Source organism: Protopterus annectens, chromosome 1.part2 (assembly GCF_019279795.1).
Source record: "Protopterus annectens isolate FY-2018-M chromosome 1.part2, PAN1.0, whole genome shotgun sequence".
NCBI classification, from domain to species: domain Eukaryota; kingdom Metazoa; phylum Chordata; order Ceratodontiformes; family Protopteridae; genus Protopterus; species Protopterus annectens.
Window position 1 is genome coordinate 948,011,872 of NC_056727.1, and position 27,028 is coordinate 948,038,899.

General features: G+C 41.0%; 1 protein-coding gene across 2 annotated transcripts in view; it reads right to left on the reverse strand.

Annotated features, from left to right (window-relative positions):
- SPDYA (speedy/RINGO cell cycle regulator family member A) overlaps positions 1-27,028 on the reverse strand; it is a 1,384,696-nt gene that overhangs the window by 852,068 nt on the left and 505,600 nt on the right. Inside the window, exon 3 of one of the 2 annotated variants that reach the window (XM_044059901.1) lies at positions 8,029-8,283. The exons of the other annotated variant lie outside the window; for it this stretch is intronic. Within the exon in view, the coding sequence (XP_043915836.1) occupies positions 8,029-8,283 (255 nt within the window). The remainder of the gene's footprint in view (positions 1-8,028; positions 8,284-27,028) is intronic. 2 annotated transcript variants of the gene reach the window in all.

The window sequence follows — 27,028 nt, forward strand, 5'->3', positions numbered from 1 at the left end:
AAGCATCCTCATTGGTTCTTTTGTGTGTTTTTAAAGTTTTTTTAAGTTTTTAGCTTCTGCTTTTTAAGCCCCGCATTTGAGCGGGTTTCTGCTTGTTTGTGCATCACACAGTGCCGTGCACTGCGTGCAATTGTGCGCCATAGCCGGACAGATAATTTAAATAAGTTTTCCCTTAGATACAGCTGTAATACATTAGTATATATATCAGTCCTGAAAGCACCACCTTTGTGATAACAGTTCTTTAAACCTAGCATTATGGACAGTTGGACTACTCCTGTTTCTCCTGCCAGCCTTGTTGACTTGGGTCGCCTGAGGGAAGTGTAGCAACTGCCTCATGTACACTGACAACCCTCTACTAACTCACTAGTACAGAGTGCAAGAGATGTATCTACACTAAGAATCTTGAATCCCTGCTCTCTAGCACTCAAAACAGTAACACTGAAGGGTTGTCAACTCACTCACCACTACTCTTGCACACTGCTCATACACACAGTATGCATCCAACACATAAATCAACATACATGGAGGTTCTCTCAAAAAACTTACTGAAACACCAGAGACATCCAAAACACAAGACTGCTACAACTAACATAGTTCCCACAGCACTCAAGACACATAGCAACACCAGTCTCTCACCCACCAAGCCCTCAAGGCATAACACTCATAAACCAAACTTTCTTGTCATTGAAGACTCCATAGTGAGACACAAGGATGCTCCACTCACCAGGTTAGATAAGGAAATTCATCAGATCATGCATGCACTGCAACAACTACCATTATGACTCTGTCATAGCTCATATTGGAGTGAACAACCTGAGATGTACCTCACTAGAGTATATGAAGAGAGACATGACTGAACTGTCTGAGGATGTATCCCAGGCAGGTATGTCCCTAGCCTTGAGCAGCAGATTACCCTCACCTAGAATGATGCCACAGTATAAACAAACAAAAAAAATGATTGATTTCAATAATTGACTTAGTTTTTGGTGTCATTCAAAGAGGATCCAGTTTTTGTTAGCCTGGGATGACATGGTCATGGTTGACAATCCTCGCTGCTTTGCCAGAGATGGTTTGCACCTGACACCACTAGGCTTTTGGCTGATATCAAAGGCTCTTGCCTCCCCCACAGTGCCTTTTATTAGGCAAGATTTCAAAAACAAAATTGTCGACGTGAAAATCAGCAATTATGACAAAATAAGGGTTATGCTGCTAAATGCTAGGAGCCTAAACCTAAAACTGCACACTCTGGAAGCACTCCTATCACTGGAGGATGTACATGCCTGTGCAGTCACAGAAACCTGGTTCATGGTCTCAGAAAGTACCCCGGCCTTGCAAGGCTACAATGCCTTCCACACCTTCAGACCGCAAAACGAATGCGTGAGAACCAAAGGAAGCAGTGTTTCTATCTATATTAGAGATAAATTCACCTCCTGACGTGTTAGACAGGACAACTCCATGGAGTTATTCCAAGTTCAGATTACTGTGAGTAAGACTCCCATTCAAGTCATAACTAGTTATAGATCTGCCCTCCATGAATCATGATGTGTACAAGGCCTACTTGACCAAACTAGAGTCAATTCAAATATTGCAAAACACTCTGGTCATGGGGAATTTCATTTATCCCACCATCGATTGGGAAACCTACTCTAGACCTAATTCACTAGTGCAAAAGTTCCTTGACTTTGTTAACTCAAATGCCCTAGAACAAATTGTTCAAACCCCAACAAGAGGAATAAACATACTACATCTGGTCCTCACCAACATGACAAGCAGATGCACTACCACAACTGTCGGACCCTCATTAATTAAATCTAACCACAAATCAGTCACCTTTGAACTGGCACTAACACCAGAATTCACAGAGGGTGAAGTCAGACTAAAAAAACTTCGCCAAGGCAAACTATACCCTCCTAGGGAAAGGTATAAAAGCATTCCAAGCCCCACCCCCAGCTGGATGTAGTAACTACACCAAAGCTTATACTAAAGCCCTGTACCATCACTTGTATAAGTGTATACACTCGGCTGTTCCAGAAAGAATCAAAGCCAGAGCCCCAAGTAAAAACAAGCCACCCTGGTGGACATCCACCATCAACAAACTTTACAACAAATGCAAACATTTGCTGTCTAAGGAAACTAAGGCAAGGCCGCAACAATGGAAAAGCACCCTCCTCAGCCTCAACAAGCAAATAAGACAACACATCAAATCCTCTACGGGTAACTTTGATAAAAACTTGGCAATCACAGCTAAGGATAACCAGAATGCCTTTTACAGCTACGTACGCAGCCTAAAAGGTAGGACACAAGCATGTGCCAAACTAGAGACTAATGGTATCACATAAACTGATCCTGCAGAGACAGCAAATCTGCTGGTGTACAGATTTGGTGACAATTACACTCCCTTATCCCCTCCAAACTTACCACACAGCTTGTCCCCAACTTCCTCCCACCCTACATACCCGAAGAACAGGTCAATAAAGCCTTGTCTAAGGCACAAAATACAGCCTCTATGGGGCAGACAGCATTCTAGGCTGTCTTCTAAGAAAACTAAAAACATGAACTAGCATCACCATTAAGTACTCTATTTAATCACATTATAACCACAGGCTATGTTTCTGCAGAATGGAGAACAGCAACAGTTATTCACCTCCACAAATGTGGCTTAGCAACAGACCTGGGGAATTACAGACCCATAAGTCTGACCAGCCTCATCTGTAAGACCATGGAACACATTTATCATGGTTCTCATAAATAAAGACATAGGCGAACTCCAAACTCTGGATATGACCCAATTCGGCTTCGTCAAGGGCAGATCCTGGTGTATTTCTTTAAAAATGTGACCAGGGCAAATCTGTGCACATAGCATACCTCGATTTGGCCAAGGCCTTTGACACAATCCCACACTCAGGCATTACAGATAAATTTAGCAAACTGAATGTAAACCCCTTTGTTGTAAGATGGCTTGCCAACTGGCTCACAAACCAGTCACATGCTATAAAAGTGGGTGACTCCACATCAACCAGCAGACCTGTCACCAGCAGGGTCCCACAAGGGTCAGTGCTGGGCCCCCTACTCTTTGTTATATACGCCTCAGAAATTCGGGTCAAAAGTAAGGGGCTGTGGCTGACTAACTTTGCAGACGACTGCAAACTGGGTGAAATTATCAAATCCCCAAATGATATCAGTAAACTTCAGGAGGGTCTTACACAGACCAATGACTGGTGTCTTAGTCACGGTCTCAAACTAAATGCAAAGAAATGCATCATTCCCTTTGTTAAAAACAATGTCCTTTCACACTACCAAATAAACAACAATACCCTATGTACATATGAAGTGATAAAGGATCTGGGATCAAAAGCAGACTGCGACCTTAACTTTGACCACATGTGTCTACTGTAATAAGGAAGGCTTTCTACATAGCACACTTGATGAGCAAAGGCATCACTTCTAGAGCAAAGGAGGTTATAACCCCTCTATACTTGTCTTGGGCCCATAATTGAGTACAATGCCCCTTTTGGCATGTACTGTACAAAGTTCCTGCAGCAATTTTAGAGACCTCAGAGGTTTCTAACAAAAAAGATCAAGGGACTCCAGCATATGCCTAACACAGACTGATTATAGTCCCTGTCACTATACTCAGTATTGTATAGACTTCTTAGGGGAGACTTATGCCTGGCTTACAAAGCAATCTCCGACCCAAACATAATGAATTTGCTGCACATCAATAAATCAAACGAGACTAGAGCCACCTGTTCCAGGGACCTAAATATGGTCTGCAACTTGAACAGGACATGCTGGAGGGACAAATTTGTCTCCTACCAACTGCTGCTTCTTTGGAATAGATTGTCAATTAATGTGAAGTAGAGCACCACTATGACACTGTTCAAAATGAACCTGGATGAGTGGATGACACATCGTAAATTCTTACCGAGGATAGTGCCCACAACCCTCCTGGACATTGGAAGTCATTACTAAATACAATCCGGGGTATTGACCAGAGGATCATTGGTATTACACTGGGATGAATGGCTAGGCTTGAAATGACCTCCAGGTCGACAGCCTAGCAACCTCCTGTGATCCTATGGCAGTCAGAGAGGGTACCGGATGAGGAGGCTTTTTAGCATTGACGTAAGGATCCAGTCAAGTAGGGTTCCCTTGCTGTTTTCATTGTGAGATGATTGCGAATAGTGATCAGCTGGGTGACCATAAAGGTTTATTACTTCGGTTAAGGTATTAGAAGAGATTGTTAGCCACTCAGTAGTGAAATCATCTAATATTAGTGTTTCATGGGGGATGTTGGAAGATGCCAGTATCTTAATTTGGAGGGTCCCCTAGTCCAATGGCATCCTATTGTACATCTTCTTCTCTGTCTTAGAAGTACCTGTCAGCAATATGTCTTTGTTTCCACCCCTCAGACATTTAGACACAAAGATTTTTAAGAGTTCCTACGTAATATCCTGTAGTAGCAGTGTTCTAAATTCCCTCTTGTTACCCCCCCAATGCTTGTACTAGAAAATCGCTATGCAACATTTCTGGATCCCATTCCATTATCATGTCCTTTCATTTTGCTTCATACTAATTCAACTGGCACCTTGCATAGAATGTTAGCAATAGTGGCTCTTGATAACCCTGAATATCTGGCATTCTCACCCGTCCTAGATCTCTGAGCAGTATTACCTTGTCTCATGCTATTCTTGGCTACCCTATTTACCAAAGAGTTCCTTCATCCATTTCTCAATTCCTTTTAGATCCTTTATACCCATTAGCCATCAGAAAGCTTGTGAACAGTACAAAATCACTCAAAAACTTGGCTCATAGTCTATGTTTAGCCTTTTCCAGTCATGTAAGTTTCTTTGGATTTTCTCTTTAATCTTGGTCAATGTTTTCCTGCCTAATTCTCTCATTTTTTGCTAATCTCACTCCCAGATATCCCCCCCCCTTCTCCCAACCAAATGCAACTGTATTTGTAATTGTTCCTCTTCCATTTCATTTATTGCCAATGCCTGAGTTTTATGTATCTTGATCTTATACCCCAATGGCTGGGCAAATTCTGCTAATAAATTCCATACAGTGGGTGAGTCCTCCCTTAGAAGAGTGATTGTAATCAAAACATTATCTGTGAAAAGTGAGATCTTTAATTCTAGCTTACCACATACATAAACTCTTATTGGGGAGGTTCTACTCATCTTAGCTAAGGGCTCCAAATATATCACAAATAGAGCTGGTGAGAGAGGACATCCTTATCTTGTTCTCCTTTCTCTGCTGAATATTTCTGATAAACTAGTCTTTGCTTTAACCTGTTCAATAGATTCACTCTAAATTACTTGTAATAACTCAAGCCATTCTGATGGAAACTTCATTTTTCCATCACCTCAAACAGGTACGCCCACTGAATCATACTGAATGCCTTTTCTGCATCTGCCCCGATTAGACTTACCCTATTTCCCTTCCCATATGTGTCCTGGATAATTATAATCATTCAGATCAAATTGTCTGATGCTTGTCTTCCCCCTATAAATCCTGTTTGATCAAGTGACAACACCTTTGGCATTAACCGGTTTAAATGGGCTGCTGATATTGATAATAAATCGTTCATAGTCATTATGGGACATTATAATCCCAAAATAGCTCTCCAGTTTCATCCTTGCAAAGTCTCTATACATAATTACTTCACTAAGCAACTATTGCATTAAATATCCATCCCCTCCCCATGGCTACAAATACTGTCATTTGAAAAAACAGCTGCTGTCTGTTTAGCATCACAGAGTACTGTTCAGTAGATTGAGGACTGCAGTCCTCTTTGCCATTCTCCTCATGAGCAAACCATCCATTAACACCAAAAATACATGGAAAACAAGACTGCCTTTAAAAAGTAACATTTTGTGATTCACCTGCTGCTTTACTGTCCCATTTAGCTTCTCCTGCCTATCATTACTCATATTTCTTTCCTTTCACTCCACATTTCAAAGGTTATAATTAACTTGACATCTCTGGTCTGTTACTGAATCATTCCTTCAGTGGCCTTCTTCTGTTGAGCTAGTGTAGGTTGTTCCTTTAACACTTGGCACCTTTTGAACAACAAAAACATTCTTCCCTGATTAGCAGCCACTGCTGTTTGCTGTGCACTGTCTACCTCCTGGGTTTGAAGCTTGTGAGTTGCCTCTTCATGTGAGACTATATGCCCACCTCTTTTTTTTTTCAACAAATGTAAGGCTTCCTTTGGGTCCTCAGTTTCTTTGCACCTCTTGGCAAAAAAACAGTTTGCAGATTGCTGGATATATTGGCGGCACTTTGAACACATAACTTTATCACAGGTAAGAAGCGGGCTTGCTTCCTCCCAGTCTCAATTGAATAGTCCTGATCCAAAAGAATCCTTGCAGATCCACACATCCACTTCACCCCTGGCTTCCATAAGTGTGATAAAATCATCTCTTTCTACTTGAGGATTTCAAAGCACTCCAAGATTTGATGAGGGGCACTGGTTTCTGGACCTATAAGCAGTACTGTGCTCCCTTTTAATTATGATTTCTTCCACTGAAATTTGGAGCCCCTTTGCAGTCTGCTGGGACATAAGCTGTACATGGCCCCTGCTTTTTATTGCCACAGGTATTCAGGAGAATCTTAGATTATTTCTTCTCAATCTGTCTTGTTGGTCCCTGCATATCCAATCTGGTTTACTCTGCTTCTACCCTCAGCCGTAGCTGTTCCATTTACTGGATATTGTCCTGTATAGTGTCAGCATGATTACTGACAATTGACTCATATTTTCTGGATCTTTCCAATGTTTCAATCATAAATCTTTTGAGAGTGCTGTTTAACTTATTGATCTCCTCAAGGCCTTCTTTTTATGTGGTCGGCATTTCTTCTCCTACATTAGTCGTCTTTCTCTTGGGCAGAGGGACTGTGGCTGGTGGGCTGTCCTTAAGATTGACATGGTGTTTAACTATTTACAGCCCTTCCTTCTTATGGATCCACCACTTCTGTCACTGTACACAGAAGAATTTCCTCACTTAAAATAGGTTTCAGTTAATAGCCTTTGTTGCACAACTCAGTTAAAATTTCTTCTCCCTCTTGCCACGAGGTTGGGTTGGGAAGTTGTTCACTATGGCTTCATAGCAGATGTTCCCTATTCCTTAGATAATTTTGATACATTTATTGAAGAGTTGGTTTGTATATCATAAACTATTACACACATAATTTTGAAATTACTGTGAGAGTTCATTTACATCTCATAGTAGTAAAGGTTACACAGAAGAAAGCTACAGGGCAAAAATAATGTCTTACAAAGTTGCAGAGGTTAAATATTCCATCTAATGTACAATGCTAACAATTCACAGGAATAATAAAGTTTTACATACTTGTTCACGACATGTTTCCATGTACATTATTAACAGTTTATAACAATAATACAGTTTTATATATTCTGGGATCAAGATTCAAAGTGTGGCAGCAGCAGTAAAAACTGGCAGACTTAGGGGTTAGGTGCTGTTATTTTCCTCTTCCGCAATTTCCGATTCATCAGCAGACTATTTCATCAAAGCGTGCATACTGTCCTACCCAGGCTGGGTGACTTTGGCATAAGTGCAACAGGAAAAGCCCCAACATGGGGGTATAGGAAGACTTTCTCCTCACTTCAATCAGAGCCAATAATTTATTTGCCGCCTTATTGCAACAAAATCGCCTGCTAATAGATTAGAAATCACAGAAGCATACCATAACCATTACTTGCACATTCCTAGTTCAGAATGTGATGCCAATAGGATGTGTGTATACTCCTGAGTGAGGGAGAAATGCAAAAAAAAAAAAATAAAAAATTGCTGAGCTGAGGAATGTAGGAGAGGAAGCCAAACAGTAAGACCCACTATTAAAGACACCTACTATCAAATTTACTCTGTCTCCATGTCTCTGTATCCTGCTCTGTGGTGCATTTGTACAAAGAACTGCATAACATTTCAGCATAAAAAAAATATTTTAATACTCATGCTACGGAATGATAGCTTTTGACAAAACTAACTGAAAGATTCAACCTACCAAACATTTTGAAGAAAACAGTCATTTCTTGCCTCTGTATAACTAGACATGGGCCATTCCCACGTCTAGACTTGGAAGTGGTATGTGTTTTGTCATATTTCACTTCCTGGCTCTTCTGAGAAATGGACCTTTTCAGAGATATTATTTTCTTTCTCTGGTTTGATCTAGATACACTTGGTTTCATGTGAACAATGACAGAAGGTGGGGTTTCACAGCAGATCTGATTATGCCTCATAGCTGTCACACTATAAGACTCTGAAAATAAAAGAAAAAGAAGTTATGTCTTACCATAACGTTCCATCTGTGTTGACGATCTTCATCTATTCTTGACTGATGGGACAGAGTCCCCAGCTACTTTAGATCCTGGGTGGCTCTATCGAAGGATATTGCAGAGAAACAGAACCAAAGGCTGCTCTTCCCCTGGAGACCAGATCCAATTTGTAATGAGTAATAAAGGTATGCAGAGCAGCCCAAGTTGCTGCTGTGCATATTTCACTCATGGAAGCTTTAGAATGGAAGACAGCTGAAGCAGCCATAGATCCAGTGGAATGTGCCTTCACCTGCATTGGAAGTTTTAGGTTATTTTTGTTATAAATGAAGGAAATACAATCTTTTAACCATTTTGACAAGGTAACCTTAGAGACAGATTTCCCTAAGGTTGTGCCACACAAGAAGACAAATAATTGTTCTGACCTCCTAATGTGTTTAGTTCTGATGAGATAGAAATGTAATTGTCTGTGAACATCTAACAAGTGTAAGCAATATTCGCCTTTATTAGAAAAATTTTGGAAGAAGACAGGTAAATCTATAGTCGGATTAATGTTGGACTCTGAGACCACCTTTGGAAGAAAGGACGGATTTATCCTGAGTGTAACTCTATCCTTATAGAAAATTAAGGGGGCTTTGAACATAAGGCTTGCAATTCGGAAACTCACCTCACTGAGGTGACAGCTATAAGTAGAAGTGTTTTCCAAGAGAGGAACTTCAAAAGTCACAAATAGCTGCTGGTTCAAAGGGAGAAGCCACTAGTGATTACAAAACAATAGTCAGGTCCCATGGTGGAAGAGGGTCCTTAAAAAGGGGGGCTTCAAACAGATAGTTCCCTTGAAGAAGACCTTACAAAGTCTGTGACCGATTAAAGGCACATCTCCAATGCCATTATGGAAGTTAGAGATGGGTGCTAGAATGACCTTAACAGTAGAAGTGGAAGCTCCTCTACCAAAAAGAATGGCCAAAAATTCTAAAACTTTTCCCACAGGGGCTGGAAAGGGGATTAGGCCATTATCACAAACCCAGATTGAAAACCTCTTCCATTTAATGATGTAGAGATTCCTGGTGGATGATTTATGGGATGCCAGCAACATTTTTTGTACTAAGGATGGAATATCATTATGCTCGTGATAAATGGAATTGGAGGAACCCAGCAGGTAGCTTGAGACTGAAGATTTGGATACACCATTCCCTGAGGGTGAGACAGAAGGTTTGGAACTGGGTCCAGAATCTATGGACGGTAAACTAGATGAGGCCACAGGAAGGGAAACCAAATTTGTTTTGGCCAGAAGGGTCCAATGAGGATTACTTTACTTCTCAACCTGGCTGCTTTCTTGAGGAAAACAGGGATCAAAAGAAAGGGGGAAAAGGCATATAAAAGACCCATGGGCCAATTGAGGTGAAGACCTTCTCTTGGGGACTTCCTCCTGAGGGGGGATTAGGCAAAATAGCTTCTGCACTTGTTGTTTTGGGGTGATGGAAAAAGGTCGTGGCAAGGCTGGTCCCAGTGAAGAAAGATCTTCTTCACTATCTTGGGATAGACAGACCACTCATGAGGCAGTAGAATGCATCTGCTTAGTTTGCCCGCTATCATGTTTGAACTCCCCGTGATGTGCATTGCCATCAGAAAGCAGGTGGTGGAGGCAATGGCCCACTTCCACACTCGGAGGGCTTTTTAACACAGGGATAGAATTTGGCTCCCCCCTGCTTGTTGATGCACCAGACTACAGACATACTGTCTGACTGAAATGCAATCATTCCCTGAGGTAGGGCAGACTGAAATGCTTGTGACTCTAGTAGCAATGCCCTCAGCTCCAGAACGCTGATATGCATTCTGGCCTCTATTAACTGTCTTTCCCAGATAATCCCCCCCACCCCATCTGTAAGGCATTCCTGGTCACTATGGCCTTGGGTTGAGAAGGGACAAATGGGCAGCCCAAAAGGACATGATCGGATTCCATCCCCCAGAACAGGTCCTTTTTGCAGTGAGTTGTAATAAGTATGGGGTGGTTCATTGGATGGGTTAGGATGACCACTGTTTCACAAGAAGCCATTGCAGTAATCTCATATGAAATCTCTCTAGCAGGACCACAGTGAATGCCGCTGCCATGGACCCTAATGCTTGTAGCACTAGCCAGGCTGGTACTTTGTTTGAGCCCAGAAGGGAATGAACTTGAGATCTTACTTTCTGTAGTCAGTGGGGTGGCAGAGAAGCTATATAAGAGACAGTGTTGAGACAAGCTCCGATTAATTCCATATCCTGAGTGGGGGGTCAGTTGAGACTTTGCAAAGCTGACCATGATTCCTAGCTGCAAGAACAATTGTAGGGTGAATTCTGTCACTTGAAGCAGTAGATGCCTGGCAGAGCAGGGATGAGCCAGTTGTTTAAATATGGAAACACTCGGAATCTGTGCAGTCTCAAGTGAGCTGTTACTGCTGCCATACATTTGGTGAACACCCCGGGGGGCTGTAGTGAGACCAAAGAGCAGCACCCTGAAATGATAGTGACTGACTCCTAACTGGAAGCAGAGGAACCTTTTTGAGCATTTGTCCATTTTTATGTGGTAATACGTGTCTTGCAGGTCTATAGAGCACATCCAATCATTTTCCTCTAGAAAGGGAAGTACTAACTGAACCGTGACCATCCAGAATTTGGACTGTTGAACAAAATTGTTTAGAATGCTGAGATCCAGAATCGGTCTCCAGTTCCCTGCTTTTTTTGGCAGTAAAAAGAACCTTGAATAAAATCCGGATCCTATCTGGTCTAGTGGGACTTCTTGGATGACTCTCTTTTCTAGCAGCTTTTGTATTTCTCAGGCTGCTTGGTCCCTCTGACTGGGTGGAACATTGGGGAGTCTTGTTTGAGTTGCCAGGTAAAGAATGAAAGGGATAAGGCAACCTCTGGAAATAATTCTTAGCACCCAGGCGTCTGTGGTTATTTGTCTCCAGGCTGTTGGGTGCAAAGAAAATCTCCCCCCAACTGCCTCCAGAGGTAGACAATTGGGCCTCCTTTCAGGAGTGCTGATAGGGTTGGCCAGAGAAGGACTCCCTGGAAGCCCGGTTCTGTGGGCAACCTCTGCCTCTAGGATGGCATCTTCCATTTGAACTCCCCCTCTGCCTCAAGGGGAGTCTGCACCACATGTGTCTTGCAAAGGCCTCTGGAACTTCTTGAACCACATGTTCCCATGCCTCTAATTCCTGGAATAGGCTCATTGGGGAGCAGAAAAATGTATGCCCACAGCAGACAGGGCCTTTCTATCTTTTTCACACTTGGATAAAGTTTCAACTTTGGGACCAAACAAAGACAATCCATCAAAAGGAGCATTGATGAAGGAAGACTTGAATGGCTCTGCAAAATCACAAAGTCGCATCGGCATCCAAGCTTGCCATTGAATTGCAACATCTGAACCTATAGACCTGGTCACCCCCTTCGGCTGCATGTGAAATTAGCCTCATGGATGAATTTGAGGTAGACTCCAGGGTAGCTAACTGGGAGGCCACTTTTTCTTGGACCCCCTCAGCTACTGCTCCTGCTAGGGTATCCAACAGCTCCTTGACCAAATCCCTCTGGAGCCTAGTGAAATGTGCCAAAATGTTCAAAGACCTAATGGTAAAGGTTGATGATGCATAAACCCTCTTCCCAAATCTGTCCATCACCCTTAACTCCCGGTTAGGGGGAATAAACAGTGCAGCTTTCCTCAGAAAGCTCCTTTTTAGTGGCAGCTGCTACCACCATGGCATTTACTGCTAGTGCTGCTGGTTCTCGGGAGCACAAAGTATCTTATCTGGTCTCCGGGGAATCAGTTCTGTCAAATCAGGGGCCTTCCAAGCCTACTGAGTGATCAATTTAATAAGATCATCAATAGGAGGGGTCAACTAGGAAGTAGATGATCAAGCTCCAAAGGCTTGCAAGTACACAGACTCCTCAGAGGAAGGGTCTTTGGACTTCCGGTTAACCTTCTGTTTTAGAATCTCCAGAATGTCTCCAAAGGAGACTTCTTCCAGGAGTGACTTGGGGGGAACCCACCCCCTCATTGAAATCTGTATCCTCAGTAACGGACTCTTCAGGGGAGTCCAGGTGTTTCCTTTTACATAATTTCTTCCAAACAGTCTCTTCAGTGAGAATATCTGAAGAGGCTCAGAAGAAGGGTGACCCTTGGTCGGTATGTCTTGCATCCTTGGAGCTCATTGTCCAGGTATGTAGGTTGGTGGTAGCTCTGGGTAAGCAGGGGTCAAGGGGTGAGAGTCCAGTAACACAGCAGCCACCTGGGAAGATGTGATGGCCAAGGCTCTCTCTATAGCTTGAAAAGCAGGCCCCCCTGAGGAGGGATGGGAGCCTGGAACTGAGACAGAAAATACTTGTAACCAGGGTCACACACTGCCTTGAGAGACCCACCTGCAGAGCCGAGCCGAGGAAGGGCCAACAGCTGGTGCAGTTTGAAGTGGTAAGGCTGGCTCCGAATAAAAAGCAGGAGTCGATTCAAACCCTCTGGACCCGATGGTGAGAGCCCAATCCCAGGGACCCGTCGCTTCTGAAGGCACCGAGAGAGTCAGAGCCATGTCAGGAAATGAAGACAAGGAAGTTATTGGCATCGAGACCATAGGAGTATGTGTGGATGGAGTCAAAAGCTCTAAAGCCTGCGAAGAGGTCACAGGAGGAATATATGTTGAGGTACTGGGAGAGAATTCCTCTGCAACAGGAGGGGGCTGAGAAGATGGAGGAAGACCACTAGCTGTCAGAAGCTGATCTGCCAACCTCACTATATCAACTTCAGAAAGACTCCTGGTGGAGTGAACGGATAACCCCGAGGGGGATTCAGGTCTCTCTATGAAGGGGCTAGGGTGTTGACCCAGAAAGGGGTCATTGATGGAGAGTATGTAGTCTTGGGTGTAAAGAAAGATTCGGTCTTCGGCACCGGGGCAGAAGGTAAGAGCTGCAGGGCCACAGGAGATGTCGGTACTAACGTGGTAACTAAAATAGTCGGTGCCGACATAGAAATCTTTGTTGGAGTCGGTGTCATGATCAGTGTCAATGGCACCAAGGTAGAGGTCAGTGCCAAGGACTCAGTGCATTCCAAAACCTTTGGAACCTTAGATTTCCGTTCCGAAGAGAAACCAGCCAAAGGGTGTTTATGTTTTTTAGACGTCGGTGCCGATGGAGACGTCAGCACTGAACGAGCAGTCTTGTGCCAGAGGCCTGAGGAGACTGGTCAGCCTTGGACAATGCTTCCACAAAAGAGGCCTTAAGAAGCCCTTTAAGGATTAATTTATTCATACGCTCCATCAGGGCTCTATTACAGAATTCCTAGCAGTGCACTCTACATCAAGATGAGAAACACCCAAGCAATATACACATTTTTCATGAACGTCCGAATTCAGCATTTTTCTGTCGCAGTCTAAACACTGTTTAAACCCAGTGGTTGACTTTGACTTAGCTGACATTTTTTTAAGACTAAAAATGAGCACGCACACAATCACTCAGTCCAGCAAAAGGAGAAACCTATCAACGATGGTAGGAGAGATTACCAATGATAATAGGAAAAGGAAGAGAGGGGAAACTACCAACTATGGTAGGCAAGAAGTACCCAAGGGTACAGGTTAAGAAAAAAAAAAAAAAGGAACACTCACACGAAAAAAACAGGGTAGACAAGGATTAACTATTTCTAAGTAAATTAAGTGAGACAAATAGAAAAATGTAATAAGCTGTAAAATATACTTAGCTGCAAGAGAGAGTCGGCTGACGAATCTTTTCTATAAGAGGGGCAAATGAGACCTGGGGTAATATAGCAAGGGGCATTATGGGTAGACTACTAGCCAAAGAGTTATTTGGCTGGTGTGAGCTATATAACGGCTGGATCGTGTCCGAGGATCGGAGCCGTAACCCATCAGTCAAGAATAGATGAAGATTGACAACAGATCAACAATTATCAAAAATACTAAAAATACCAAGGCTCAGTCTAGGCCCACCTTTGGAATTATACTCATGTCAGCATTAACACAACATGAAAATTTTTGCTGGTTAGACATTATTCATAAGAACAAAAGTATCTTGAAATAAGAGTATTACTGTCTTTGTAAACTTCTGCCCCAAAGGCATACTATTTACAACGTATTCATTTTTATTTTTTTTTTTGGAACCAAGAAACTACTAGTATCTTTTATCTAACAACCATGTCAGCAACAGAAACAGCTTTCATGCATACTGTTATGTATAGGCCTGAAGTTATATACAAAGCAAAAACTCAACAAATACAAGCAACCCAGAACTTACCCCAAGTACATTAGCATGATGTTCCATCCAGTCATTCATTTTCAAAACTTCTTTTTCCAGTAACAGTTGCATTCATAGCAAGAGGAATAGAGCAGGCCAGACTTCTCTAAACCCAACAATCCATGAAAGCTGTGAAATATAGTTTTTCCAGCATGTCTTGTGTCTGCCCCAAGGCCTCCTTCTAGAGTGCAGTGCCTGATACACTTCCCACAGAAAGTAAACAAAGTGCATCATTCATGGGTGCCCAAAGTACAATATTAGAAACTTATTAACTCAAAGAAGAAATGGTTTAAATTCTAGATCATCCCAGACTGCAGAGCTTTATTTTCTAACATAAAAAACTAAGCCCAGCAACCCTGAGAAAGAAAAGTACAGTTGTGTAAATAAACTCACCATAACAATAGATATTCAAATGATCACCGCTGCAGTAGTCAAGCTATATGGGTAGGTTACTATAGCTTAAAATTATGAGGTGAAAGGGGAAGGATCCAAGATCCCCTAGAAAAGGGCCATGGCAAAGCCTGTCCTAGACCTGGAGAGGGAATCTAGTTTATAGAGCTTTGTAAATGTATGCACAGAGGACAACGCTGATGCATCTAGAATGCTTCTAGAGTCCAGCCCTATCCAAAAACCCATATATAAGGCCAAGGACATGGGAAAGTTAGCCTTGACCCTGCCTGGAATAGTTTTGTATTGGTGGGAGTAACAAAAGGTAATACTGTGCAACAACCATTTTGGAAGCAGTCTGCTTTGACACAGGTTGCCTCTTTTCTTACCTTTACAAGAAACAGACAACTGATCAGAAGTTTTGAAAGATTTGCTCTGTCAAAATAGTACCCGAGCATCTGTGAACATCTAAGATATGAAGTATCCTTTCTCTTTCATTTTTAGGTTCAAGAAAGAAGACAGACTGATGGATAGATCCACTTAAAATAAACTTGGATACCACTTAAAAGCCTACAGGAAGGATTAGTTCTCAAAGAAACCATATCTCTATGGAAAACAAGATAAGGTTGACCCACCATAAAAGCTTGCCATTCAGATACTCTCCTTGCAAAAGTCAGAAGAAGAATAAGTAAAACTGTTTTCCATGTTATGAACCAGAAGTCAGCCAGATGAGCTGGTTCATCTGTAGGAAGTGTTAGCTTCACAAACAAAAAAAATTAAGATCCCAAGAAGGAGGCACTGTTTTTCTGGAAAGCTTCCTTTGCAGAACCCCATTTAAAAACATGTTACCATAAGACTGCATTAAAAAAGGGGGATCCATGAGCAGATATACTGAAATAGCTGACAAATTAACCTTAAATGAGGATTAAGTCAGGCCATAAAATAGTTACTCGCACAAATGCTGCAAAATCAGAGAAACACTAGCCCTGAATGGGCAATGATTCTTTTGTTAACACCCAGAAGAAAATATTTTCCATTTTTCTAATACATGATTTTCTAGTAGCAGATTTTATTGCCTCCATTAATACCTGGCACCCACAAGAAAATGTTTTCTATTTTTCTAATACATGATTTTCTAGTAACAGACTTGATTGCCTCCATTAATACCTGCTTCATATCCTTAGAAAATAGGTGCTCAAAGGTATTAATACCCTATCATCCAGCAGTCAGGTGTGGATGTTTGGGGTAAGGCTGTATCAAGCACCCCTGATCCTGTATGAGTAAATCCAGTCAGTGAGGAAGCTTGTGGTAATTGCCCCTGGCCAAAATAAAAAAAGGGAGAATCATTGTTGCCTGGGTTGTAAGAGAGTCACCACATGATCTTGGGGATTCCTTTTGAACCTTCAGAAGTACCTGCAAAATCAGTGGAAAGAATGGAAAAGCATACAGGAACATTCCTGTCCAAGGAAAAAAAAAGGCATCTGTCTTCCAGACCTTATTGCATGAATTCCTGGAACATAATTTTGCCAGTTGATTGTTTATAGAGGGGAGGCAAAAAGGTCTGCCTGAGGAATTCCGCACAGATGGATCAAATCTTGGAAGACCCCCCCCGATTCAGTTTCCATTCGAGAGGGTCTGTCTTGGTCCTGCTCAGCTTGTCTGCCACAAAATTTTTGCTCTGATGGAATGAAAGATGCCTGTGGAGTGAAACTGTGCTCTAAAGCTACATCCTATGCCAACATGGCTATTCTACACAGGGGATAAGATGTGGTTCCCCTTCCCTGCATATATATCACATCACTATGGCATTGTCATAAACATTTGAAGAGGTCTTGGAACTATAGGTGCTTCAATGAATTAGAGTTAGAATTTCTTATGTTTATGTATTTTGGTATATCTTTTTTGCCCCAAAGACCCTATACTTTTATGCCCACAGAGACTGCTCGTCAAGCAAATTCTAAGGTGTCTGCTGTAACTGACTGCTTTGGAGCAGGGGTGAAGAATAGAATACTTGAATTCTTAGAAATTTAATGTCTCTACCACATAATCTCCCTTTTGTACAAGTTCCAGAACTGGAATTTGAAAAGTCAAAGGGTGTTGATGCTGGGACCAAAGAGATTTCAGATACCACTGTATCTTTTTCATGAGGAGTCTTGCAAAAGGTATCATGAGCAAGGGCGCCCACAGGCAGGTGCAAGGGGGTGCACTTGCACCCCCCTGGATTTTCTTAATTTATCTGATGCATGATCATGTTGAAATAGAAAAATGCACTGGCAAAACCACACATTTTTCGATTTTCAACTTTTTTTTCCCCGTTAAACTGCATCATTTGGAAGTTCAGAGGAGATGCTGATATGCTATTGGAGGTTGCGGTCATATGATATATGACGAGCAAGCCTTAATTCCTCCTCAAACTCGATCTCCCACCTTTCCGTCCATTGACAGTTAACATAGCCAAGAGTTATCCAGGTTGCCAGTGGCATGGCAGAGCCAGAATGAACGACGAGATTTGTTTTTGTCACCAGAATCAGAAAGAGCTTTTGCCTCAGAAAAGATTAACAGATTTGTCGTGCGTGCAGCACTTAAGATACGTTCTGTCATAAGAAAGAAGCTCCTACTGGTATTTTTTTTTATATACACAGAAAGCATGAATATGTCAGCTAAGCTTCAAGCTTGGCGCCAAAATGTTAAAGTGGCACATTTGAGGCAATTGAGTAGTTTAATTTCCCCTCTTTACTTAAAATATACTGAGGAAAAGTTCATCAGTGCAATACATATCTCATTTTCTAAAAGAAAAAAAAAAGCCAAAATCAGGGACATTCGAAACGTGGTTGGTCTTGAGTGGAATGGCTGCGACCAGTATTTGGTAATGGTTCACAATTTAGCTGTTTTTGTGACAAAAAGTTTATATTCCTTTAATGTAAAGCCCATAAACAAACTAGGTTGAATGAGTGAATTTAATTTATGTATGGTCTACGGTGTTAACTTTTGGTTGTATGAGATTCTCATTTCTTCTTGGTAGGTGTGATGGCATTGCTCATGTCTCATGCAGTGAGGTTTCTCAGTGCCTTTGGCTTCAAATGCTTTTAGACAAACCCAAGAGTCGGTCACTGAAACGTCGAAGTTTAACAGCGGTGTACCTGGGGGGGATAGAAGGGATGGTATGGGGAGTTATGAACAATAAAAAATGATGTTGCAATACAAATTATGAATGTGCAGTTACTTTGGTCTCTCCATGTTGTCGAAAATCATTTGCGCTAGTTGTATAGTTGCTGTCTTTGTTCTGTTGTTAATCTGACATTTTTATTTAAACCTGGCTGTGGGGATTGTGTTAATATTGTGTGATAAAATAGACCTATTATTACCCTTGTAAATTTCAAGTAGAGAATACATCTCTACATTTTGGGGGGAGTACCTCTGAGACTGTTGATCGGTAAATGGAAGAAATAGAAAAGAAGAAGCGTAACGTAAATGATAGCCCGGATTTCGAATTAATAGCCTGAAGGGAAAAGGCATTAACAAACAAGCTTTACCTGCACACTGCAATTAAACCACTGTCACCTAAAGGATGCACATAGCCCCTTGTCACTTCCCCTAGTGCTCATGTAATGATGGGGATTTATTCCGTGTGGGCTGTGGATTTAGGATGTGTAACAGGGAGTCTGTGAAAGGGGAGTGTGCAGCCTATTGAGGTGTTTATTCTATGTGCATCTGGTAGGGGAGTCTGTAAATGGGGGTATGGTAGCCATACTCCCCTCAACCTACCCACAAAGCTCCAAAGGATTGCTGCATTCTACTGGTTTGGGTAGGAAAGCTGAAAAGCAGAAAACAAAACTGCTCTTAGGAAATGGTGATACAGGCATGTTTGAAAGTAGTGCATCCATTTGTAATGAATTGACTTCAGCTGTGTAGTAAGAACAGGTGTAGTAGTAGGAGCAACAGGTCTTCTAAAAATAATCTACAGTCATATTTAGAAACCTGTAACTCCATACAAATTGCAGGAGGAGTCATTACTGGGCACATTGCGGGTCCTGAGAAGAGCACTTTTGGCTGACATCAAAGATTGAAACAGTACTGATTTGATGAACTTTAATTGTACTTTGACTTAGGAATGGGGTACATTCCTGTCAAGGTATTAGAAACCCAATAGATTTGTTCTATCCACTTTCTAAGGAGGTGGGATTTATATCTGTGATTCATACCTCTCAACTCTGAAGATTTTCACAGAATGTCCAGATTTTTGCTTTACATTTTTGGTCTATTCCTTATAAATTTTTTTTTTGATGAGCTAAGGATTAAAGTTAATAAATTACATGCATTTCAGTTTCAGACTTCATATCTTTCAGAAAATGCATTCTAACACAAAGTCTTTTATTCTAGCAACTTTCTAAATGTGTCCATAGTTTAGGGCCTTTGTCTCCAAATTATAACCGGTTTGTCTAGATTACTTGTGCTAAGAGATTGACGTGTGTGTGTGTGTGTGTGTGTGTAGGTGTGTGTTGAAGAGGAAGGTGGTATACCCCTCAGTTATCCAGGTTTTTGCAGAATGTCCAGATTTTTCACCCATATTCCACCTAAAAAGGATTTCAGTTGCTAAATAGTGACGGACATTTTGAGTTTTAGGTGTCATATCCTTTAGAAAAATGCATACTAACACAAATACTGTTATTCTAGCAATTTTAATCTGACTGTCCCTATTTATTTAGGCTTTGTCCAGATTTCTTGCACTAACAGGTTGAGGTGTGTGTCTGTGTGTGTGTCTGTGTCTGTGTGTGTCTGTATCTGTGTGTGTCTGTGTGTGACATGACCTAGTTAGAGTTAGCAGGTGGAATTTATTTTCATCTACAATTTCAAGGAATTGTGAGCTTCATTGGAATAGAAGTTTACTACTACTCATGCTAGGTCTGATTAAAATGTGCAACTGTTTTGTTTAGCAAATTGTATCTCTATTGTGGTACAGAGTTTTAAAGCAGTGTTAGCAGCACAACAGGTAGCATGCTTGCTTCTTGATACAGAGGGCTGTAGCTTCAACTCCCACAGCATGTAAATTTGTATTTTAAGGGGTGGGTAGGGGAACTACAATCCTTACTATGGCCTCCTTTGGATGAGACGCCTAGTAACTTTCAAACTCTTTTTCAGCTCGTCACCCATTCCCTATTGCAATATACCATCTTACCATTTCTTTTAATGTAACATAGACAATTTATTCTTCAAGGGCAACAGGCACTGAATTTGTAGATGAAACATTGACATACAAGTTGTTTCATAGCAACAATCTCTTCATTAGTTTCAGATCTTTTTAATGTGGAATTATTCATATGACTTCTGCAGAGATTGTGCATATTGACTGATATTGGTGGATTATAATGACAGAAATTTGAGTGGCATTTTATGGTTGAAATGTTCCGAACTGGGCAGTTTGTCATTACTGGCTCATATGTTTTGTTTCACTGCTTAATGGAAAAATGTCCAAAACTATCAATTTAAAACACATTCTAACAAGTGGTGCTGTATTATACAAGGGATATAATTCAATTATTACGTATTATAATTAATACAATCAGGAAGGTGATCACAGTACTTTTGCATGTTCCTAAAAATGTGTGCAAGAGGGCCTATGATTTGAAAACAGCCCAAAGGTAAACTTAACCCACCACAGCCCAGATGCATTCGCTTTGAATGTGGGTTCAATGCTGTTTCAGTGACTGTGAGCTTCAAAAGCAGAGAAACTTTAATGGTAAATCTGTTTTCATTGTAAGACTATTGCTTTGCTTAACAAATGTCGGTGGTTGTGCTATAAAATTTGAAATAAATGTTGTAAATTAAATCCAAATATCTTTACTCATAGAAGTAAAGTATAAAAAGTATGCATACTGAGAGTTTTGAACAGTGTTTATGGCAACTGGGAAGAAATAGCCAAGTAATGGGACACTGGAATGGCTGCGTGTGGGGGCTGCGTGGTGTGGCTCTGGGTTTGCACCCCCTGCAAAAAAATCTTGCGGGCTCCCTTGACAGAGCCAGGAGTTCCTTTATACCTTTCTGTCAAAAAAAGCCCCAAACAAACACCAAGTTCACACTGAGTTTAAAGTTGTTGTAACTTTGACAAAATCTATTTATGTACATTGTCAAGGCTGGAATGAGTAAATATTGTAAAAATATTTGGAAAGGACAGTTTGCCAAAATCTCTAAGGGAGGTAGCATACCCCTCAGCTGTCCACATTTTTGCAGACTGTCCAGATGTTTGCCCCATATTCCTCCTAAAAAGGATTGAAGTTGCTAAATAGTTTTAGACATCATATCCTTTAAAAAATACATACCAACACAAATCCTGTTATTCTAGCAATACCAACACAAATCCTGTTACTCATGAATGCAATATTTATAATCTGTCCCTGTTTATTTTAGGCTTTGTCCAGATTTCTTGCACTAAGAAGTTGAGGTGTGTGTGTGTGTGTGTGTGTGTGTGTGTGTGTGTGTGTGTGTGTGTGTGTGATAGAGAGAAAGAGACACACAGACAGACAGACAGAGAGAGAGAAATGTCCTAGTTAGATCTAACAGGTGGAATTTATTTTAAAATGCATTTTCAAGGAATTGTGAGCTTCAAGGGAAGCAAAGGTTACTGCTGCTCATGCTAAGTCTGCTTAAAATGTGCAACTGTTTTGTTTAGCAAATGGTATCATTGTGGTACAGAATTCTAAAGCAGTGTTAGCACAGCAGGTAGCGTACTTGCATCTTGATGCAAAGGGCTGTAGGTTCTATTCCTACAGCATGTACATTTGCATTTTAAGGGGGTATGGTACTACAGTTCTTAGTATGTCCTCCTTTGGATGAGACACCCAATAACTATGAACCTGTTTTTCAGCTTGCCACATATTCCCTATTGTAATATACCAGCTTACCATTTCTTTTAATGTAACATAGACAATTTATTCTTCAAGGGCAACAGGCACTGAATTTGTAAATGAAACACTGAAATATAAAGTTGTTTTCTAGCAACAATCTCTTCATTGGTTTAATGTGGAATTATTCAGATGACTTTCTGCATATTGACTGATATTGGTTGATTGTATGACAGAAGTTTGAGTGGCCTTTTATGGTTGAAATGTTCTGAATTGGGCAGGTTGTCATTATTGGTTCATATGATTTGTTTCATTGCTTAAAGGAAGAATGTTGAGAACTATAAATTTAAAACACACTAAAAAGTGGTGCTGTATTATACAAGGGATATAATTAATACAATCAGGAAGGTAAATCAAAGAACTTTTGCATGGTTCTAAAAATGTGTGCAAGGAGCTTAATTTGAAAACAGCCCAAAGGTAAACTTACCTCGGCACTGGCCAGATGCATTTTCTTTGAATGTGAGTTTCAATGCTGTTTCAGTGAATGTGGGTTTCAAAGGTAAAGTTTTAATGCTAAGTCTGTTTTCATTGTAAGACTATTGCTTTGTTTAGGTTTAGTAAATACCTATCAGTGTTTGGGCTATAAAATTTGAAATAAAAGTTGTAAATGAAATCCAAATATCTGTAATCATTGTAGAAGTAAAGCATAAAACTATGCACACTGAGAGATTTGAACAGTGTCTATGACAAAAGGGGAGAAATATCCAAGTAACAGGACACTGGAATGACTGCGTGGGTGGTGGGGGCAGGGCTCTGTTGCTGTGTGGGTGTGGCTCTGTTGCTGCATGGGCGGGGTTCTGGGTTGTGTGGGCGGGGCTCTGGGTTTGCACCCCCCTGCAAAAAATCCTGCGGGCTCCCTTGATCATGAGAATCATGGAAGCCACGAGACCCAGAATTTTGAAGTATTCCCTTGCAGAGACAAAAGTGTCAATAGAAAACCTTTAAATATATCTAGGCAGACATCTATTGTTTTTCCTGTAGAATAAAATCTCTTTGTACTGAGATGTTAGACAGGTACTCCAGGAAAACAATTGTGACAGGGAGACAAAAAATAATTTTGAATGTTCTTTAGGAATCCTAGCCTGTGTAAGAGAGATCTCTGATCCAAAAGAGAAATCACTCACACTACAAAAATGACTCAGCAAAGATAAGCAAGTTGTTTAAATATGGAAAATGTGGATACATTTCATCTTGTAGTGATCCTGACACATAAAACCTTAAGAAAAGCCTGAAATCTGGATTAGTAGGAATGTGATGATATGCATCTTTTAAATCTAAGGTTACTAAGAAACTCAAATGAGGAAGAAGGGATAACAGTTTGTGAAGTGAAAATATTTTATATTGGGGCACTATCACAAACTGGTTCTGGAAAGGACGATCCAAAACTGGTCTCCAAGAGTCTTCTTCCTTTGGCACCAAAACATTCTTGAATAAAATCCTTCCCCTAAGTGAGGAGAAAGAACAGTGTCTTTTACCCCTGAGACAGCATATGATGTTAAGACAGAAGAAAAGAGAAGAGTCTGGAGGATGAGGAGGAATCCATTGGAAAGGAGGAAGTTTCTCCCACTGCCATCTGCGGCCTAGATGGATCATATTCAGGACCCATCTATCTGAAACAATCTGTTGTCAAAAAGAGAAATGGAGATTCAAATTTTGTGGGAGGATTACAGGATTGTCAGGATGGTGAGGGGGGGGGGGCAGACTAGGCCCCTCATATAAGCATTCTGACTTATTTGACTATCCTTTACTCTTGCTGGTTCCTGATTTCTTGTTGGAATCTTGCTACTACTGCTTTTTAAATGTCTGCTTATCAGCATTCTGCTGAGCCTGTTCATTTTTATTTGAAGAGAGAGTATAGAATCCCCTGGAAAATGTACAGAAGAAGGGATGGAAATCTGAGAGATTCCCTGAATTCATCTTCCCCCTCTCATTATGCATCTTGATAACCTCTGCAGCAGAAGGTCCAAAACAACAAATCTCTATCCAAAGGAGAATTCCAAATTTTATTTCTGACATCATCTGGGAACTTCTGAGAATGTAGATAGGCAGAACTCCTTAAAATATTTCCAGTGGCAGCCACCCTGAAAGTGGTATCTACACAGTCATAAACACATTTTAAACAAATAGTGACTTGAGAAACAGAAAAAAATATATACAGTGGAGAGTTTTCCTCACAAGTGAAAACAGAACCCAAAACATTTCTCGCAGTTTCACAATTATCCAGGACAAACTTCAAAATATGAGCCTGACAGTTTAGAATTTTAAAAATTAAAGTTACAAAAGAGTACACATTTTTTCAAAACTTATCAAAAGCTTACCCCTTAACAGAAAGATAAGGATTATAATTAACAAAGTGCTTAAATGCAGCTGGATTCATTAAATCTACAGCTACTGGGCCAGGTCTGGGATTGGTGTATAAGAACTTGAAAGACTGAGGAATTTTATACAATCTACATGGTTTTCTAGAGGCAGCAGGTAGACAAAAAAACTGCATGCTGTTACAAAAAAAAACCATCCTCCAAAGCTGACAAAACTGGTGGGATAGGTGAAGGTTCTGGAAATTCCATCTATGTTGTTGTTTGTCTTTTCGGCTTTTCCCGGTTAGGGGTCGCCACAGCAGAACTCCGGTCCGCTAATGATTGGCAGTAGATTTTTTTATGGTGCCGAGTTGCCAGCCCGATGCCCAACCTTCAGTGAAGGCACGCCCATTCACTCATGTCTTTCGGAGGCCACTCGACTGCGGGGAGGACATGCAGACTCCACACAGAAGGCACTCCAGCCATGAATCGAACAGGAGAACCTCTTGCTGTGAGGCAACAATGCTACTGCTGTACCACCACGGCTTTCTGGAAATTCCATCTATAACAAATCATAATATTTTCAGGTGGACTGAGAACCCTCAATATTCTCCCATTTAAAACATTGATTCATCCTAGAAAATGTCTGAGAAAAAGAGAATACTTCACATGAAGAATCAGATACTACACTCTCAGAATCTGAATCAAAAATTCGAGGAGAAAAAGTGGGTCTATATTATAATCTTGAAGGTTTAAAACTTCGAATCACTAAAGATCGAACTTTACTGATCCAAGTCTTAAACCATTGAAACCAAAAAAAAAAAATACTAAATTAAAAAAAAAGCAAACTAAATAGTGTGTAGGCAGGGGGGCAAGCTCCCTTGCACCCCCCACACCCCCTACTTAAATACACCAACTCCGAGAATGCACTACATTGAAGTAAATGGAAATCTCCACCTACAGAGATTTTCCATTTAAACGTTCCATATAGTGCGCTTTCGGTATTCTCGTGTTGACAATATTGTATTCGATATTGTCAGACTTCGAGATTTCAATATAGACCCGAAAAAGCTGCATCTTTTCCTTCATATTCCCCTACAGGTTTCAATTACTGAACCTCATTGGGAAAGAGGAATCTCTTTTTCTTTTACCAGAAACAGCCTTATAAGTAGGGTCAACAGCCTGCATAAGACCCTGAGCCAAGCCCAGTAAATTACTCCTATCCAGTGTAACACAGGAGAAGATAAATGTTTAGTTTACTGTTTCTTTCTGACAGGAATGTCTAAAGGAAACAAAGTCATTACTGCCAGGAACAACTTCGCCAGGGATGGACACAACATTCTGGCTAAACAGGGGCACGTTCCCTGCCTCTTCTCACAGGACCAACAAGACTGCCCCCCAGGGGACCCCTACAGCTACAGAAGACATGTCTAACCCCCAGCAGTACATGGTAGCTATACAGACTACACCAGAGGGATCCAAAGAAAAAGCTGAGTAGTCTGAGGAACCATCTCTGACCACAGCAGAGTCACCCACCTGTGGCAAATTACCAACCCACTATGGTGGTAAAGGCTGCTTGACAATCTTTTTCTTTTTGTGGCTGGAAGAAGGTCCATCCGAGGAAAAAGTATATTGTTCCAAGGTCAATTCAAAATGGTGCCTAATTCCTATGAAGCTTAGTATAAATAAGTTGATAAAACAAGAATGTAACAACTTTGTAATTTTGTCCCAGACAAAAACACAGTAAAAATCACTTTAAACACTTTCCCCAGCCTCAAAAAGTAAAATAATTGTGGTTTCTCCACAGAAAAGTAGTTTTAAACAACATTTAACAACTTTTTACTGCAAAAGTAAAAAAAAAAGTGCATCCCCATTTAGAAATACAAAAATAGCAGGAGACAGTCAACCAAAACACTTTTTTTCCTAGCTCAAAAGACATTCTTCTTAAGAAAAAACAAGTTTTCTTTACTACAAAAGTAAGGTGGAAAGATTTTCCCAAAAGAGAACTTATCTGCCCAGCAAAGGAAGGATGTTAGCTGACCGTCAGTCCATGAAAGTCCACAGTGGAGCACTCTTAGCAACGGCAGGAAAGCTCAGAAGGGCTCAGTGGCCAAACTGGACTTTCAGTCAGCTCAGTTCGAGCTAACAAATGGTTTGAGTACATGGAAGGTACCCTGAAGCTTTAAAAGCTGGTTGGTGTTACACCCCATACAGGAAATAACCCATATAGGTTAGGCTACTGAAGCAGTGATCATAATGATGAGCATCAGAAGTTATGTATTCACCGTACCAATAGATATCTAAAAAAGTTCATGAAATGTTAATCTTTAGGCCACAGGTATTAATATGGTTTGGTGGATAAATCTTTCCCAGGCTGCCTGCAGCCCTCTCCATTTCCACAATGTAGCACTTATCTTTCACTCTCCAGTTCCTAAGTTATATTATTAATGCAAAGGAAAAGAAAAAAGACAAGGAGATGATAAGGCAGAATTCCTGAGAAAATAACACCAACTAAGAGAGATAAATGGCGCCTGTGTTACTGAAGATGAGTTTTTTTATACAGCTGTATCATTACAGTAAGTAAATCACTTTTGTATTGGATAGTCCATGTTAGGCAGAGCCCCTCACTGACTCTATTCAGGAGAAATCTCGACGAGTGGATGGGAGATCGTAGGTTTACCCCGGGGGTCATCTCTTTGTCACTACTAGACAGAGGCATAGTACCCTAAAAGGGCGTAGTATTCTCATCCTAAGGGGTGGTGTAAGCCACATACACTCTGGCTAGGCTTATAAATGCCCTAGGGCAGATAGCCTAGTACGAACCTATGAACCTATGAACCTATAAGAAGATGTCCTACTTTGGTAACCTTTAGGTT